Source organism: Eutrigla gurnardus (genome assembly GCF_963514095.1).
Source record: "Eutrigla gurnardus genome assembly, chromosome: 23".
In the NCBI taxonomy this organism is placed as follows: Eukaryota; Metazoa; Chordata; class Actinopteri; order Perciformes; family Triglidae; genus Eutrigla; species Eutrigla gurnardus.
The window spans coordinates 12500697-12518894 of NC_139934.1; the positions used below are offsets into that span (position 1 = coordinate 12500697).

Here is an 18198-nt window from a genome sequence, read left to right on the forward strand (position 1 = left end):
TTTAAGAAAGCAGTGTTTATCAGACCTGATGTTGCATCGGCCGATGCCCAGATCTCAGATCTCGGTCTGGGTACCAGGACTGAAAAAGTCAAAGATTGTCATAGATTTGGGGCAGCAGAACAGTGTATGTGAGATTCAACTGATAGTGTTGCTCACTGGTGTGTTTTTCACAACAATGGAGCTCTAAGGCACAGAGGAAGAAGATATATGAGCCTTAGATACACACAGTTCACATGGGATTTATTGATAGTAAATCACCAGCCTTGTCTCTTAATTAAGCATATAAAAAAATCTAACTTGGCATTCTGTCAAAATAAACACCAGTTTTCACCTCTATGGTTTCCTCCTGTATAGCAAACGGGTTGTTTGATGATTTCCTGTCATGGATATGTTTGCATGCTTGTACTACGTTTTTATTTTTACTGTTTCCTGACCTTTTTAATACTGTAACGCTCCGCAGCTGTCGTCTAGAGGAGTGTAAAAGCATGCCATTCTGTTACAGCATATGAGCTGTAACCTAACCACTCCTGTTATCTGTGCTCCTCTGAAGAGCCGACGTTATTGTTCGCCCAGTGTTCACGAAGCCTTTTGTGTGTTTCATCGTCACTGGATCTTAGAATTAATCTGCAATATGCAGTTTATTTACATATACAGATGCTTTATTGTTGTTTAGGAGGTTGTGTTAGCTTTAAGTTTCTTTTAAAGACGAAGAAGTGTGATGTAATAACCAGTTTGGCTGTGATGAAAACACATTGGAGAGGTCAGGTGAGTGGTCTGCCTTGAAACCAGGCTGGTGGGGGTCAAGAAGGATGTTCAGGTGGAGATAATGCAAAGGTTTAGTGAAGACAGTAAGAGAGACAGGTCTGTAAATCTGTGAGTCAATCACTAGCACAACCACATGTTTCACTTTCACACGTTTTCACTCTCATACGGAGTGAAAAGAGTCTTTATTTTAGCCAACGTTGATCCACTAATATGTGCCCTGATGTGATCCCGAGGATCATCCTTGGTTGCTTCCTCGGTGTTGGGTTCAGTCAGTCTGTTGGCTCCCTGCCAGAGGACCCCTGTAGTCTGGAGGTTTTATGACTGGAGCTAAGTGCTCTCTATTTACTTTGGCCTGCACGCCCTTCTTAGCCTCAAAAAGACTCTAGCGCTGACACGGACCATAACACATTCTCTATTGTGTCTCACAACCGAGAGATCCTATTTATTATTTTGTACAGTTACATTGAATTAAAAATGACTTTACCGCACCATGTCCCATAGTTTTGGACATTAATGAGGTAATGATTATTTGGCTATGCTGAAATGCTTTGTTTTTTATAGAATTAAGCTGCAGATGATGATGATGATGATAATCCATCTCTTTTGTTGTTCCCCTCTTTAACAGCAACGGGATCCAAGCAAACGAAGTTCAGAAGACTCAAAAGTAAGATTGCCAACCTGTTTTGTGGGGTTCAAGGATGAAACGGCCACATGGACACCTCCAGAAAGTGTCTTTGAACTGCTTTTTTAGTGTAGCGATACAACCCAGTCTCATGGCAGGTCATGAATTGGACACAAAATGCTATTTTGTGTTTTCATCTACGGGGGACATGACTTGTCATTTTCGTTTGTGTCGCTCAGCATGAAAACAATGCTAATGGAAAGTTAATTGGGATATTTTTTTTTCACAATTAAACACATTGACAAAACTATGCAACTGCAAATCTAATGGCATAGTACTTATGGTGCGCGGTCGGGGAGGTGCATGCGTTCAAAGTGTTTTTGTGAAGTGACAGTTTTCCTAAACTTTACTAACAGTGATGTTTTTCTAAACTTAGTTTGCCTTAACCTAACTTATGTTTTGTTGATATAAATTTGCTTTAAAATCATTTTAAATCGGTAGATTTAAATGTCGTAGTAGATTTCATGGGTGGGAGTGTTGAGTGATGCTAGTACCTGTATCCCAGCTGGGACGTTTAAATGTGTTGCTTTTACTTTCATATTCCTGCCATGATTGTAGCCCAGTTATGAATGCATGATATTCTCGCAAAAACTTGCATCTTTAGACGTTTGAATGTTTGCTGTGTAGACACAAAGAATCCTCTGATCGTTCGGTTTGTCGCTGCCCCCTCTGGCAGGTGATGGTAATGCAGGAGGGCTCCACCTCCCTGTTCGGCCAGCACCTGAAGCTGCCTACACTTCCCAACAGCTCGCTGACATCCACCTTCTCCGATCCAAAGAAGAGCAAAAGCTTCCACGGGTCAAAGGTCAGTGTTGTTTCCAGGTACTTGCCTGGAGCGAGGTACTCTACACCCAGCTCTGACACTTTTTATCCTTTCAAAGTATCCAGGCACTAATCCGCCACATATTTAGGAGGTTCAAAGACCTCAAACACATTTAAACTCCGGGATTTCAAAGACCTTTGGCTAAAGCAAACTATGTGTTGGCTGCTGCTCAGCAGCAAGCTCTGGGTCCACTGACTCGGAGACATGCGGTGAATTTTTGACAACCTGTGGGTTAGACTTATATTTTGCTCTAATGTCCTTCTTGCATACATGTTTGAGTAATTGATAAATATAATAGAAATGGGGAAGAGAGAAGACATACATGAAGCTACATGTGAGATATGAGACATTATCTCTGGCAGCACTAAATAATACACGTCAATAAGCTGCCATGTTGTTTCCATTATGTGTTATTTTTAGTCCCTTTAAATAGTGTCATTTAAGATCCAGGTTAGGAGAGGCCCATTCACATGGAAACAGTTTCCAGTCTAAACAGCGTGTGTGATGAATTACTTGTGGAGCAGGAGGTCACACAGACTCCCTCCCACCCCACCCCACCCCACCCTCTCTTTTTCCATCACATGTTGAGAATTACTGCGCTAGTATTAGAACACATAAGTTATTTTTGTCATAAATCATACCTATTTGACAGACAGTCTTAAATACTTTATTTTCCCCCCATTATTTATTAAAGTCCTATAATAATAGGGTCACGTCTGAAATACTTGAAATAAAAACAGTGTATTTAAGATAATTTTACATAACACACATATGACATATGACATACAGCAGCACAGAAGATGGGGTAAGACAGTAAAAGAACAAAAAAGATATATAATTGTGGTAATGGAGGCTTTTATTACTTAATTTATTTATTATAACAAAAGGTTTAGTCTTGGAAACCGCAAGAAATGAAAAAAACACATTCCTACAGTAAAAGTAAACAAACAATACAGTATCTATAATTAACTTTCACATTAATTCCGACAGTATTAGTATTATTATTTTAGGCTCTTCAGTGATTTACAGGAACGTGGGTCACCTGCTAACCCACCAATGTCACGGTGCTGAAAGGTCTGTTAAAAAATGCCACTTTAGTGATCTCTTCAATGTTGATGGCAGTGGATGCACAGTGTCCCCTCCGGAGCACTAAACCAGTTTTATGTCGAGCTGCCCGAGCCGACAGCTTTACATCCTGAGGTCCCAGGGTCGCCGGCAGATACGCCAAATGAAAGGTTTTAGAGGTGGTTGGCCAAAGTTTTGACACACCCCGTCGTCTAGACTGCTTTAATGGGTTTACTGCATTGATGAAATATTGACAAGGGGGCCGGAGGTGAGACCCAGGGACAAATGGCCCCCGTCGTTAGAAGGAATGCATTTCCTCTTTTCTCCACGTTGCCCTTCGCTCCACTTCTAAGGTTGCGCATGTGTGACTGTTGAAAAGGTCCCCCCACCCCACTGAACAGCACTGTTCAAAAGAAGTCCTGAGTTTGCTGTTTAAGCCCATAGTTGGGGACTAAGAAGACCCTTTTGATTTTTTTTTTTTTTGAAGAATAGACCTCTTTTCACAGATTGTAATGCCAAACTGCAGGGTGGCATACATGTTTTCTCTTGTGTAAAAAGAAGAGGCTTAATCTTCGTTTGACCTGGCTGCCTGGTTTTTGCTCACTTTGTTGTTTGATGTTATGCATTTTAGAAGTAGTACATGTTGACTGAAGTGCAGTCCAAATCAGGAAAGCAGGGTTTGAACTCTGCTTGGAAAAGATGAGATTTCAACCAAAAATGGGCCCGTTTTTCATATCAATTGTTGCGTTATTTTACTTAACTTATGTCCATTATTACCACAGCATTACAACCCCATGCAACCTCCTCAGACAACAGTATTTCTCAGTGGCTAATTGTGTGCTTGTCCTATTATGTTTGCCCGCTGACCTAAAGTGGGATTTCCTTCTCTGCTGCTTCATAATCCTTTGAGCTGAAGTTGATTCTTCTCTGGCTTAAATGATTCTGTGTTATTCTGCTCCAACACCCTAAATGTTGGTTAGGATTTCTTGTGTTTTGTTTTTCCAGACGTGACTTAATTTGCTATTATGCAGTATGGTCATCATGATTCAGACGACCATGAAAAGTAAACCTATAAACCCTTTTATAGCAGACGTCATCAAAAATATGTGCAGTGGTGGCAAGCCGTCCTGATGAGTTAGCAGCTTTAAACATCAAATTCAAACTTAATCAGCATCAAAATGCCTGGTTGTTATGAATACAATATTTTAACCATCGTGTCTGAGCAACAGGTGTTTGGGTTTGCAAGCTATTAAACATGTTGGCTACCACTGGACTGTTTGTAGCGGCTAATTCAAAACTCAATAACAACGCATGCTAGGTTTCTAAATCCATGTTTTGTAGGATGTGTTGTATGATCTCTCTCATGTTGTTGGCTTTGATCCACAGGATGGCTCCAAAGGAAGCGGCACCACACTTCTCACCACCGCCACGACCACCACCAGCACCAACAGCAGCAGCTTCTCCAAGCTCCACAAACCCTCCAAGGACCACAAAGACAAGCCTCCAAAAGACTTGAAAGAGCCCAAAAGTGCCTTCAGAGACTCTGGCTGGGAACCCAGCAAAGTCCCCAAAGAACCTTCCAGGAAACCCAAAGAGAACCAGCCACTTAGAGATATCAACCCTAAGATGGGCTTCAAGGAACCCAAGTCTTTGTCCAAGGAGCATCGGACTGAGGGGCCGACCCATGGGTCAGGGCTTAACAAGCGTCTGTCCACCCACGACGGTGATGATCACGTGACCAAAAAACGTAAAAAGGGATTTGGGGATCCATCAGGGAAGCTGACCTCGGGGTCAGACACTCACCATTTGGATAAAAAACTCTTGAAGGATAGATCGCAGATGCGAACGAGTAAACTGCGCCCGGAAGGTGATGAGGCAGAACGCAGGAAGGTGCCGACACTTCCGCCATTCCAGGAACTGGTAGACCCCAACGACTCTGATATGGAGGACCAGTCCACCAAATCAGATGTAAGTAGAACTTCTTCTTTCTTTTTGTTTCCTCTGAAAATGACAAACAAGGTTCAAGGTTCTTTATTCATCACGTGCACAGAGATGCAACGTAAAACATGATATCGGCATTATAGATCGGCCATCGGCCGCCCTGCTCTCTAATGTTTCATGCTGCTTTACTGAAAAAAGTAGTGATCGGAGGGGTGGTGGAAAGAGGTCCGTTTCTTGTAAGGCTTTAAAGGGAAGGATTTGTTGGTGGTCAGTTCTTGCTCAACGTGGCAGGGCTGTAAAACCAAATCACCAGAGGGGAGAGAATCTACTTTAATGGTGGTCCGGCGGACTCCAGGGGGCCCGCCAGGAGAATTGGAAGAAGGGGCGGCCACCGTTAACTCGTTCAGCTGCATTCATCTGGGTGGCCAAAAAGGAAGTGGACCAAATTGTAGTAAGATGCCGTTTTGTGATGAGTGATTTTGTACACTTTACGTGTGGAACTAATTAAATATGGAGGTAGAATCGCTCTTAAACTTCAAGTATTCCTCTGTACCTCCACCTCTAGAGCGGGATTAGAAAACTTCATGCGGACAGTGGCTCCTTTCATGAATAGGCTGACATTTGACTTGGTTGCCTGGTCCACGCACATTTGGTGGAGAACCTGCCCATAAAGAAGGGCTGTTTCAAAGCCAAATAGTGGACAAGAAAGATTTATGGTTTTACAACACCTGAGGAGAAAGGGGAGACGCAGCAGTGAATAGCACAGAGTTCCCCTTTAATCCTTTTAGCTTTTGAGAGGAGAAAAAAGGGTGAGCGTTTGTGGAAGAAAGGTCTAAATCCCCTTGCTTTGAGCGGTTTTCTTTTATACAACTGTTTTCATTTCTATTCTCCGGTGCTTGTATAAAGCGTGGCTCCTCATGTATCTTTCTCTGTGGGGGCAGCTTGTTTAGCCGGGGGAGTTATTACTTAGCACTAGCAGGACTTGTGTTTTTGTCTGTGCTGTATGTAAATGCCTTTTAAGTTTTCCCATACAGAGGCTGGGGGTCGGGTCGGTTGTAAAGGGGATGTGGGGTGACAAATGCCAGGTGTTTGATTCTCCCCAGGCTAGCAACTCCGGTGGGCGAGCGCCAGGGCCGACACAGAGCACCGCGCTCATTTCTCATGTGACCACTTGTTTGATCTCGGTGTTTTCCTCTGAGCGCCGGGCCAAAACCAGCAGAGAGGAGGAAATGTGGAGTAGGTGATGACATGAAGGGAAAGCAGGCTGGCGCGTTAGCATGAGAACCTTGTTTTTAGCACGCTGGATGCGGGCACAGGCTGAGTGATCGGTCGCCTGCACAAGTTTGTGTAAATCTAAGCCCTTATATGTTAACATTCACATCATCACAGAGACGTGTGTTGTAGATGACTTGAAGTATTTTTATGAGACTTGTGGTATTTCAAGGATGATTGATTGATAGTGTTGCAAAATTTGTATTTCTGGTTAATATTTTGCACTCGGTTTGAGAAACAATTGAACTCTTTAAAGGTCTCATCTAGGGAAAATTAAAATCGCAATAAAGAACACTCATAATAAGTTGATCATGGTGAATTGCTGTTTAGCTAGCTATCATGGTCGACAAGTGAAAAATAGAGCCTGATTTAAAAAATACACGATACAAAATACATTTGTTTTATTTATTTATCCTTTATGTTTGCAGGGACTCCATATTATTTATGCCTGGCTTTTTCCTCAGAGCCTTTGGATGGTCACAGTAAAGTTTTAATTGACTGTTATTTTAAGCTAACTAAACAGTTAAAATCAAGATCAAATGTGCATGTTAACGATCTGTATAATATGTATTAGTCTCCCTTACAAATAAAGAAAATGGTGTTAATATTCAGACGTTTTCAGCTATAACATGGTAATGAACCCTTTTTAAAAGATGAATAAATGGAGCTAATAAAAAGTGAAGTTTAGCTCAATGACCTTAACTTTAAGGGGAACTCCAATGATTTTACATATTAAAATTAACCAACTTAAAAGGTCGGGTTCGTAAATCCCAGAATCCCCCGGGTTTCTCTGGGTGTGGAGGCTGACTTGAGTGCTGGAGGATGTTCAGGAAAGTCCGAAACTTGACACAACTTTTACTGCAACATTACAAACTACCTGACAGTGGAGAAAACCGCGAAGGGATTAACTGCGGCAAGAAAGTGAGCTGATACATGGCTACGTTTGAATGTCTCTACAGTGTCGAGCTGAAAGGCTTCTTGAAGCTGTTGTGTTTGGACAGCCCCCGCTGAATTAGACAAGCAAACCAAATGATCAGCTTGGTCTTGTTTGCTAGCGTTTCGTCTTGGCCATCCTAACTGTGCCAAGAGTTAAGGGAAGAAGCCAGATTGATGCCAGCGAACTCCGACTAAACACTATTTATTGTCTTTGAGGGGGGCAGCTTTGGTGGCTTTGAGCAAAGCAGGACAAAAGCCCTTAAAAGGAGTGGAGGTAAGATTTATGGCGCTCTGGAGAAGCTGTCCCATAAACCAACAGACCAGCTGTGTGGTGTTTGTTGGCAGGAGGTGACAGCCATTGAAGTCGCTCTGCCTTTTGTCCTCACTTCTCTCTTTTTCTCTCATGTTTCTTCCCGAGGTCGCTTCTCGCCACTTTGTTTTCTCGGCCCGGCTCTGGTTTGCAGGAGCTGCCGCCTTTTATCAACAAGTGCATTTAAACTCCCTTTTAGAATGAGGCGTTTTAACACACATTATCCCACTTACCATGAGAAAATCTACATGTGGGCTGTCAGAGATTTGTTTATACCACAGGATCAACATGAGGCTTCCCTTCTCCTCAGCTTGTAAACCTTTGGCATCTTCTTTGCATTTCTGCTATATTTTACGACGACATTTCAGATACACTTAATTAAAAAAGCAATATCGGGACTCACTATTAGAGGTGTGCTGCTTTTACTCTTTATGGTGGTGAAACTGATGCTGAGGATACTGCTGATGTCATGTTGGGTACATTTTGCTCGTGGTATTTGTTGGTGATGATGTGGAGGTGGTGTGCAGACAGGTGGGTGGTGCTAGTGACTTGAAAGAATTTAAGTGTGCCACCATCCATTATGTTCCGATGTTTCTTTTTAACTGTTAAACCCCATCAGGTAACACTTAAAATGAGTGTTGCTATTTATTTAACCGTTAAGGAAAGGCAGGTTTATTTTTATGGCACATTTCTGCAAGTGCTTTACATAAAACATCAAAGGACAAAGTGCAAGTGAAATGCATTATAGTTAAAGACGGTTAAATACAATTGAAAACCAGCAAAGAGTATGTAGGAAATAAAAACAAGCTAAGATATAATAAGACAGGAATTAAAGTTACAGTGTTTTGTAATAAATGATTGAATAAAAGGCAACAGCAAACAGCCTTTGTTTTCAGTGATGATTCACTTATTTTATTGAATTACTGTTACATGTCAAAAGTACTGTTGTTACTGTTGTATTTGTTTAAGTGACATCACATGTGCTTGCCCAGTCAGGATCAACAGCCCCTGAAAGTACCTGAAACTCTCATTTAAAACCTGTGACATGTTTTATTTCACTCCTGCAATGGAATTATATGAATTTTGATGGAAAACCATCAATGTATGTACATTGACATATACATTTTTTTATCATAAAGAAAGATGAATCTATGTGATTTATCGGTTATTTCATTTGCTGGATTGAAATCTCAACACACTGCAATGCAAAGAAAACCTGCCGTTAAATAAAACACAGACAAAAACAAAAATGTTGCCCTTTATTAGTTGATTAATGGACCTCCATGTTCTGTATAAAACGCCTCCTTTGTTGCCTCAGACCACAAGGCTTTAAGGCTCTATGAGGAGGATTTGCCAGTTGTGGTTTATAAACTCAACATCGGGAGGAAGTTGGCATCTCCTCCCCGGCTCAATGAGGGTTACGTTGCACGCCAGCCATCCCAGGTTCACTCTCTTTTTGGACTGAGCTTTGTCCACTCGCTATATGTATGCCTTTTCGTGCTGCGTCCTCCCAGAAACATCCCGGCAACGCGGCAAGTAATATAATCCAGGGTATGGTCTCTGCATAAACTGACACCGCCACACACTTCTCGTGGGTTTAGGGTTCTAGTGATGATTCAGAGGTTTTTTTTGTCCTCTCTGTATTGTTTCTTAAGGAAATACATACTCACTCTTCTTTTTAAGATGGGGGGGTAAAAGGCAGAGTATTGTATTCAATTTCAAGGGTGTTCAGAGCTGTCAACAAATCAGGGGCCAGGTAATCACATCTGACTTTCTACATTTCATCTATCGTGAGCTTTTTCTTCCTCTGATCATCTCTGTTGAAACATCCGTCCACACATCTAAAACACGTCTGTCTTTCATATGCAAGAAGAGGATAAAAACAATAATGAAAATGCTACTCCACTGTCAACTGTCACTGCCTGCTACCTTTGCAGTGTGTTTGAGCTCATGGACCAAAGGAGTGAACCATGTTTTCACAGCTATCCCCTTTAAACAGACATGTATCATGTATTTTTATTTGGAACGCATTTCATTGTGTTGTATGATTTTCTCCACTCAACACGGGTCAGGGTTGTCAGAATATTCTTCTCAAGTTCTACAGAGTTCAGACTGGATCACAAATGCTGTGTAGTATTTAATGCAATTGTGACGTCTCTTAATGGAATTAACTAAATGTGTTGTTGGCCCTTACATTTCCAGAGTCCCTTGTTTCACCCTGAAGGAGCGAATACAAGGTTCAGCAAGTACAAGTCAATTATTAGATCACACGCTACGCTACTCTGCTGTGCATTTGTCAAATTGTGTTCAAGGTACTAATAAGGGTAGTAGGGAAGTATATTATGAGGTACGCATATTTTTAAGTCAACACGGCCAGCTCAGTAGTGAACTAACAGAAGTCCAAATGTCAGGAATGTGGAGAAAACGATCTGTCGGTTCTCACACCTGTGCACACCTGGGTTCACTGCAGAGAGCGGACGTGGCTGACGGATTAGCGGCGTCTAAAACTTCCTAAAAAACTGGAATGTGTGTGGATAGGGAAGAAGCTTTTCACCACTTCCTTGTCTGTGCAGCACTTGTGAAAGCACGTGTACTTTTAAGCAGTTGATCAGATATTAGAAAAAACATGCATAGTGCTGGATAATATATTTCCAAAAGAAAAATCCATAATATGCTAGAAATATTCATCGTGATTTATGCTCTTTAGTAAATATGTCCTGAAGAAATCTTACATTATTATTACATTTTTCACATATTTGACTGTGCTGATGCTTTTTTGCTTGATCTGTTTTCAAATAATGTATCCAAAAAAAGTCATTTACTAGCGAAGCAAACTTTATTTATATAGCACATTTGACTGATGGACCCATAATATAAATATAAATGATGCACGCAAATTAAAACCATAAAGAAGCAGGAATAACAATTACAATAATCAAGACTCTGTCAAGATCAGCAACCAACCAGTTAGAATTTCTAAGACAACCAAAAGAATAAGATCAAATGAATCAAAATAGTAAAATCCAAGATGTGACTTTTTATCCTAAAAACTTAAATATTAATACAATGACTTAAATGGAACCAGAATTCAACATGAAATTGTTGTGATTGTACGTCCAACAAGCCGGATGCAGCAGGAATGGAACCCCCCAACCACAAACCCATCCAGGCTTTGTGGTCGGCCTTCATCAAGTGATGAATATCTGAGTGCACATTTGAGTCCCATGCACGATGCTAGATGTAGTGAGCAGTGTTGTGTTTCAGCTCTGTTTGTGTGCGGTTAGCTGCATGTGTGTGGCACATTGTTAGACTCTGTGATTTATGACGTTTATGAGTCTGGAGCACTGAAATGATCCGGCTCTGTTCAGAGGAGGCCAGAAGCCAGAGCCTGTGTGTGTGGAGGGTTTGGATGTTGGCTTAGTGCGAGATGACTTCAGAGAATTAGTGCTGACTGAGACAGATTAATGTGCTTCTTCATGACTTCACATCACCTCAAAGGCTGCAGACAATTAGGGATGCGCTTTGGCTATCGACCGTTCAATTAATGAAGCTTTATGCCTCGCTGTGTGGGATTATTCCTTTACGTGGAAGGCAACAACACGCTCGACTTAAACATTGCTTTCCTAAACAAAATGTATACATTTATTCTTATTTATTATTAAAATAATAAATCGAATACCTGCAACTTGGTATAAAATCTTCAAAATGAACAGGATTAACAATTCAAGTGTGTAAACCTGTTTGGTCAAAACTTAAATTTGAATTAAAATTCCAGTATATAATGTAGATAAACATAGAACTGAATTGAGTAGATTGGGTCCCATTTTCACGGATGCCCCATCCAGCTGTCGGCCTGATATCGTTGACACAATAAATCTTTAATTTTCTCTCACAGTGACACACAAATTCATAACTGATAACGTTGCAGCGTGAAGCGATGCTTTCCTACATGTGTTATCCAGCACATGAGTCATGGATCGAGCTCTACGACAGAGCATGGCGGAGCAGCAGCAACTTTTTAGACCATCGGGGTGATGAAGTGAGAAATAAACCCTGGTCTATTATATTGTAATTCATTCCCATGCATGTTGAGCACATCCGTCTCAATCAGCGTCTCTACCTCTCCTCTTACACCGTGCACACGCAGTGAGTTGCTATGGTTACGTGCACACTCTCCGTCTCCGTCACTGGGAAACTTTCTGGTAATGAACCATTCTCTATGCACACTTGGTCTCATCATGAATGAAGACTAGTGCAGTTTTGTCGAGGAAATTTGTTTTAGATTTCATTATTTTCTCTGGGTTGTAACATCAGGAGTGAAATGGGAAGAAAACTTCATTCTGATTCTACGTGTATATTTTATTCATCACTGTTTTCTCTTCTTCCTCCCAGTCCGAACAGCCCAGTCCAGCCAGTTCCAGCTCCAGTTCAGGCTTTGCTCCCACTCACCACAAACGGCAAGGTAATTATTTGGAGCGTCCCTGAGTTTGAGCTGATCTCGTGTTCGTCTCCTTCAGTCAGACATGATGTGCTCATAGCGGTCCAGTGAAGCTCATATGGCTGAAACTATCTGGTGGGTCGTTTCAGCCAGTGTTGGAAACTGAATTATTATCATTTCTAACTGGACATAAAAGAGATTTATTATCTAACCTGATTGCTCTGAGATCAAATCAACTTTATATAAGATGAGAGATTACTGGAACATAAACATTTTGATCCAGAATATGGGACGCGTATTGTTTTTTTGTGACCTCTGCTGTTGTGTTTTTTTCTCTGGGTGCAGTGGTGGACTTCATCATCAGGAAAAGGGTGGCTATCCCTGCCACCACCCACACAGGTAACAGTTCCTACGAGACTCTCGAACCCCCTTTTGTTGATATTCTGTCTCTATTTGTTAAAATAAAACTGATGGACTGCTCAATTCTTTGTAATTGGGCAAACTAACAAACTCAGCAGGGGGATCAAATAATTATTTCCCCCACTGTTTGTCCTCTTGCACTCTGTGATTTCCAGGTGTGGGAACACACTGTTCTTTCCCATTGTTGTCCAAAACCATCAGAAACCACATGGGGAAATAACATTCTGGTGACCGACCGCACTTTATTGCTTCCGATGTGTAAAGTCTCTTCTTTGATTAATACATGATTATAAGCATCATTAATATTATCAGACTGCAGCATGTGGTGATGAATAATGGTAGAGGCAGGACCGTGCAAAAGCTCCTTTGCACACTCAGACATGATGCAGACATCAGGGAGTGCACGGAGGCTGGCATGAGCCTTATTACTGTGGGAACTTAATTAACTGACAAAGTACGAGGTTCGGATAAAAACTGTGTTCCAGACCTTAACATCTGGGAAAATAACCCACACTGATATCATGCTTATATATGTCCTTAAATACAGATCTACAAGGTGGCTTGCTGAACAGATTTCAGGTTTAACACTCACTAGAGCACCAAATGTGGATTCAAAGAATTTGCTCCTGTCTGAGTAACGTCTGCTTTTTAGAAAATGAAAGTTTGTGGGCCACTTTTTCAGTAGGAATCAACAGGCTTTGAGCTGAGAGGCACTGATGGGGTCAGTTGTCTATAATAAGACAGCGATAGAAGTCTTAGTTAATGTGTCTCTGAACATACTTGGATCAATTCTGCAGCTCCAAGTTCTACTGGACCGTCCCGCCATCCCTCCACCTCACAGCATGATCCGCTGTCTTCTGCATATTTGTGCTTCCACATAATGATGAAAGACCGTAACCCCCTACGTGGTCTGGTTCTCCGTCTCACAGTGCTGGGCCCGTTGCAGTCGGTCATGCAGGATGTGCACTCGGACGACAACGAAGACGATTCGGAGGACGACGACGACAATGACATGGACTCGGACCTGGAGCGACCGGCACACACACACCTCACACACCACCAGCGCAGGTTTGTGAGCTCGATGATGGACGTCTGTAACGCACGTTTGTTTGAAAGTGTAGGGTTTTAACCATGGAGTTGTTGGAGCATGTTCTATTTTTTTCCTGTATAGCCTTTCAGTGGAGTGTTGGCATGTTGTCACACGCAGAATGGTGAACTTGCAGTCAAGTTCTGCACATTGCTTTGAACACCACACTGTGCACAAGAGTCCGGTCAGAACTTGTATGAATTTCTGCTCCATTTCCTTCACTGTACCCTCTCATGGGTCCCAGTAAATATGCTTTCAGGTTGACTATAGCGCCGCAGTAATGCGCCACTGCTAACAGACATAACATATAAGCCAGCTAGCAGACTCAGTTTACACTGAGACACAGTATCTATCCCTTTTTAAAATCTTAAAAAATGATTTTTCTATCAACTTTCTCTACTGATCATGTGGACTACGTGCTAACATTCTCACCATATCGGCTTTATAGGATGATAATAGGGCAGATGTTGTGTTTACAGCTTGTGCTGCTGCCCCCAAGTGGTCAGAAAAATCAATGAATGCAGCTTGATTTAACAGGGTGCCCCTAAAAAACGTTAACGATAAATGATTTTCTGAAAATTATATGTATCACAATGCTGTTTTTGAAACTGTGCGGAGGCGGCCAGAAGTATAATTCATCTAAGTAGTTGTTGTTTGTCTTTCCTGCTGTGATTAAATACCCAGGGTCAGCCTGAGTGATGGCAGTGAGAGTGACAGCTCCTCGCCATCACCCCCATCCCGCAATGAAGCCCCGCCCTTACTAAAGACTACTAATAACCAGGTAAGATCATAGGCTATGTATTTTGTTGGTGCATTGTCATTTCCCACAAGGGAATCCAGGTGTTAATGCTCCAAGTCAACCACAGTGACTCCATGTATTTCCTCTTGTCAAGATACTGGAGGTGAAGAGTCCAACCAAGCACAGCAAGCAGGACAAGAACAGGAACATAGATTGTGACAAGGTACGCAAAGCTTTGTTTTCTTTTGTGTCTTGTTTTCTATCGAAATATTATATTATCCGAGCTTTTACTCCTATTTGAAAGATACTTCAGGGGGAATTGGAGGCAACAAGTTGCTTGTAAGAGTTAAAAATGTGATTGAATAAACAAAGTAAATCACTTGGACAGTGGAGTTAGATAACATTGTCTGAAAGCTGCCTCCAGTTGGTTGGATACATAATCATAATTACTTGTTTTCTCATTCTATCATGTGTAAGATAAATAAAAAAAATTCCCGTTTTAGACATTATTATTTTGAAACCGATGTTGTGCTTCTGTTTAGATGCCATTTAATATGTAAAGAGTGCCGTCTGGGACGGGTCTGGTGTGAACGGATAATGAATAATGTTCATTATCCGTTGGTTTGTGTGACACATGGAAGCCATGAAGCTAACGACGTGTTGCTGTGTGTTTCCCAGGCGTACCTGGATGAGCTGGTGGAGCTGCACAAAAGACTGATGACACTAAGAGAAGGTCACATACTGCAGCAGGTGTGTATTATCCCGTGAAGGTGTTACTTGGTGATTATTGTCGTTTCCTCTGTGGTGCAGCTTTTTCACTGAGCCTCACTCGGATACACGTTTCACTGCAGCGTTGGTGGTCTCACAATGGATATTATTAGAATCGCACAACGATCGTCTTCTTTTTTTTATTCCACACATTCTCCTTCCTTGTTAAAACTTTACCCACAATGCAACGCTAACTGCCAACAACTGGATTGTGGATCAGGTGTGTTATGCTAGTACCAGCTAATGTAGCCCTGACCCTCAGAGACGAGGAGCTACAGAGGTCTGTTAACATCACTTCTTTCCAGATGTTTGTCATATTTAAAGTGATAATATTTAAACATCCAAAAAAGACTAGAGCTATGTTATGTATTTTTTTTTAATTGTGTACCAACATTATCCCAAATGTTGCCAACAAGTTCGAACCTGACAAATCTGTAATTTTAAACAAGTTAATAGTCTGTTTTCATTTAGTCGCCTGTCATTAGCTTCATATCCTCCATTACTTCACCAAAATCTGTCTTCTATTGTTTTGATTGAGTGGCAGAAAGTTACATATTGTGCTTCTATACTTGGAGTCTTCAGACCCAACTGAAGTTGACTCAAGTGACATCACTTAAGGACATTTACCAGACTTCACACAGTTAGTGGAGTGAAGTGGAACTTCCCAACACTTTCATGTGTAAAGTATGCCAGTAATAACATCGATTTTGGTCAGATTGAACACATTTTGTTCGTGTTTTGCCAGAAAAAATAGGAAATACTTGAAAGTAAATGACAAAAGTTTTAAAGGTGCCAAATTCCAAAGTCAGAGCCTTTATATAGCAGCAAACGACTATCAGCTATGTAAAGATACAGTGGAGCAATATCTACGTGAGCAGAGAATGAAGTCGCTCTCCCTCTGTGTGTGTTGTTATCAGGGCTTTTCTTTGCTCCATTTACGTAGCCGCTCTGGCAGAAACATGCATGTTACTGCATGTGAGTCTCTGCGAACGTGGCTCACTGGTGATCTGCGCTCATATGACGGTGACCACCCATCACGCCGTCCCGACCCACACCGTCATTGCCAAAGCCTGGCGCCCACCATCCGGCCCCCCCACCCCACCCGGGTTCACACCGCCAGCACTGTTGGCATAATGTGCACTGTTGGTAACGTTAGCTTCTAGCCGCCAGCTCAGCTGTCTCCGTGTTGAATTTGGAATTTAGCACCTTTTAGAGAAGAGATGGAAATGAAAAATGCCTTTTTAACCCTTTTAAATCACATCCAGTGTCCAAATGTGCAAAAAAAAAATGTATTTCTTCGTATTTTGACACATGCTTACATCGAGCAATACCAACCAATTTAAACCATCATGACATGCTTTTACATTCAATCTGCATCGTCTAGCGATAAGTGCATGTGGAGCCACAATCCTCTGTAGCTTCACACACTTTTTAGGCATCCAATCAAATGTGAAATATTTGATTTAAATCCCTCTTGTAACTGTACACCGCTCAAATATTCAGTTTCACTGGAGAATCCTCACAGCACAGAAGATAAAGACACTCTAACTCTCACTGAGGCTTCAAAGTGTTTTAGGGAGGTCTCTCCCTGTAGACGTACACTCACAATCTTAAGTATGAAATTACAGTGTCAACAAGAAAACCTATAACAGTTGAGGTTTAGACACTGATATTATCACTTACATTCCTGCGTTATTATTTAAAAAAAAAAAAAAGTTGCACTGAACTGCCAAACTCCGGATAAAAAAAGGCTGTCAGCATAATATCACTACATGCCAGCGCTGTTACTCAGCTGTTTCCTTATTGTTGTGTTGGATCAGAGGAGGAGCTGGGATCTGTTCATCTGCGGCTTCATCTGGCAGCAATGAATTATTTGGTTAACCTCTCCACCGAAGAGATTGCGTGTTTCTCGCTGATATTATCGAGGCCTATCGCATGACGGTGTCGGTGGATCTTCCCAGCAGCGGCTGCCAAGTTCTGCCCCGCTCTCCCGACGAGACGCCGTTCAAAAACGCCGTTAACTCGCACAGCAATCAAGCCAATCTAGCCGAGTTCACCAACTGGCTCCGCTTCCTGCTCCAAGAGGTGGAAATGATTAACTCCCAGGCTCCCCTGCACTCTGGTGGGGGACCACATCTTGTACGGCAGAGAAACACTGTAATGCAGATGGCATGTCTTCAGACTGAACATGACTTGAGTTCGCTGGCTGTTTCCAGTTGAAACGAAACCTAAACAGCAATGAAAATGAGCTAACGGGCCAAAGTGGAAGGAGAGAGGTGACGCCTGAGTGTCTGACTTTGATCTGCCCTGTCGTTAAAAACAACAACAAAAAAGCCTGTAATTTTTCCCATGTTTTTTTGAGAACTGTACCTACAACGAGATATATGGGATGGTGTTCCTCGTTATCCCCAGGACTCCCATTTCCACCAGTGGGCACAAAGTCTGAAAGCAATAATACCTGCCCTGCCATCCTTTCCAATCACTTCAAGTTATACCTCAAGAAAAAAAATGACTGCACATTAGAGGAACAACTTGCATTGCTGACATCCAGGTTAGGGTTAATTATTGCATCAAAGGAGAACCTATTATGCTTTTCGGCTTTTTCCCTTCAGTTTTGTGTGTTTTTATAGTGCAAAAAGTCTCCAGAGTTGCAAAGGGATTTACTCTTAGAAATTCACAATTCAAATCTTGCCTTTACTTCTAATAATAATAATAATAATATCTGCCCAACCACTCATTTGGCTCGCCCTCAAACAAAGGTAATTAGAGCAGGCTGGAGCAGAATCTGAGGGGTTTGTTTAGTGGTCGCCATTTCCAAAAAGATGCTGTTTTCTACTTTGCAAAAGGAAATGTTTATATGCATCCTGCAGGAATTAGCTAAAAATAGATTCTCCTATCTATTAGGTTATCTGGATAAGGTAAAGGGTGTGACATTTCCAAGTGGACCAGCTG

The 18198-nt window shown here is 41.7% G+C and overlaps 1 protein-coding gene across 3 annotated transcripts in view; it reads left to right on the forward strand.

Moving 5' to 3' along the window:
* Nucleotides 1–18198, forward strand: part of mllt3 (MLLT3 super elongation complex subunit) — a 44231-nt gene that overhangs the window by 21701 nt on the left and 4332 nt on the right. Inside the window, exons 5-13 of one of the 3 annotated variants that reach the window (XM_084003295.1) lie at nucleotides 1391–1429; nucleotides 2124–2252; nucleotides 4722–5303; nucleotides 12187–12256; nucleotides 12578–12631; nucleotides 13582–13720; nucleotides 14424–14520; nucleotides 14633–14701; nucleotides 15157–15228. In XM_084003295.1, coding sequence (XP_083859421.1) covers nucleotides 1391–1429; nucleotides 2124–2252; nucleotides 4722–5303; nucleotides 12187–12256; nucleotides 12578–12631; nucleotides 13582–13720; nucleotides 14424–14520; nucleotides 14633–14701; nucleotides 15157–15228 — 1251 coding nt within the window. The remainder of the gene's footprint in view (nucleotides 1–1390; nucleotides 1430–2123; nucleotides 2253–4721; nucleotides 5304–12186; nucleotides 12257–12577; nucleotides 12632–13581; nucleotides 13721–14423; nucleotides 14521–14632; nucleotides 14702–15156; nucleotides 15229–18198) is intronic. The other 2 variants (XM_084003297.1, XM_084003296.1) reach the window with 2 other exon arrangements.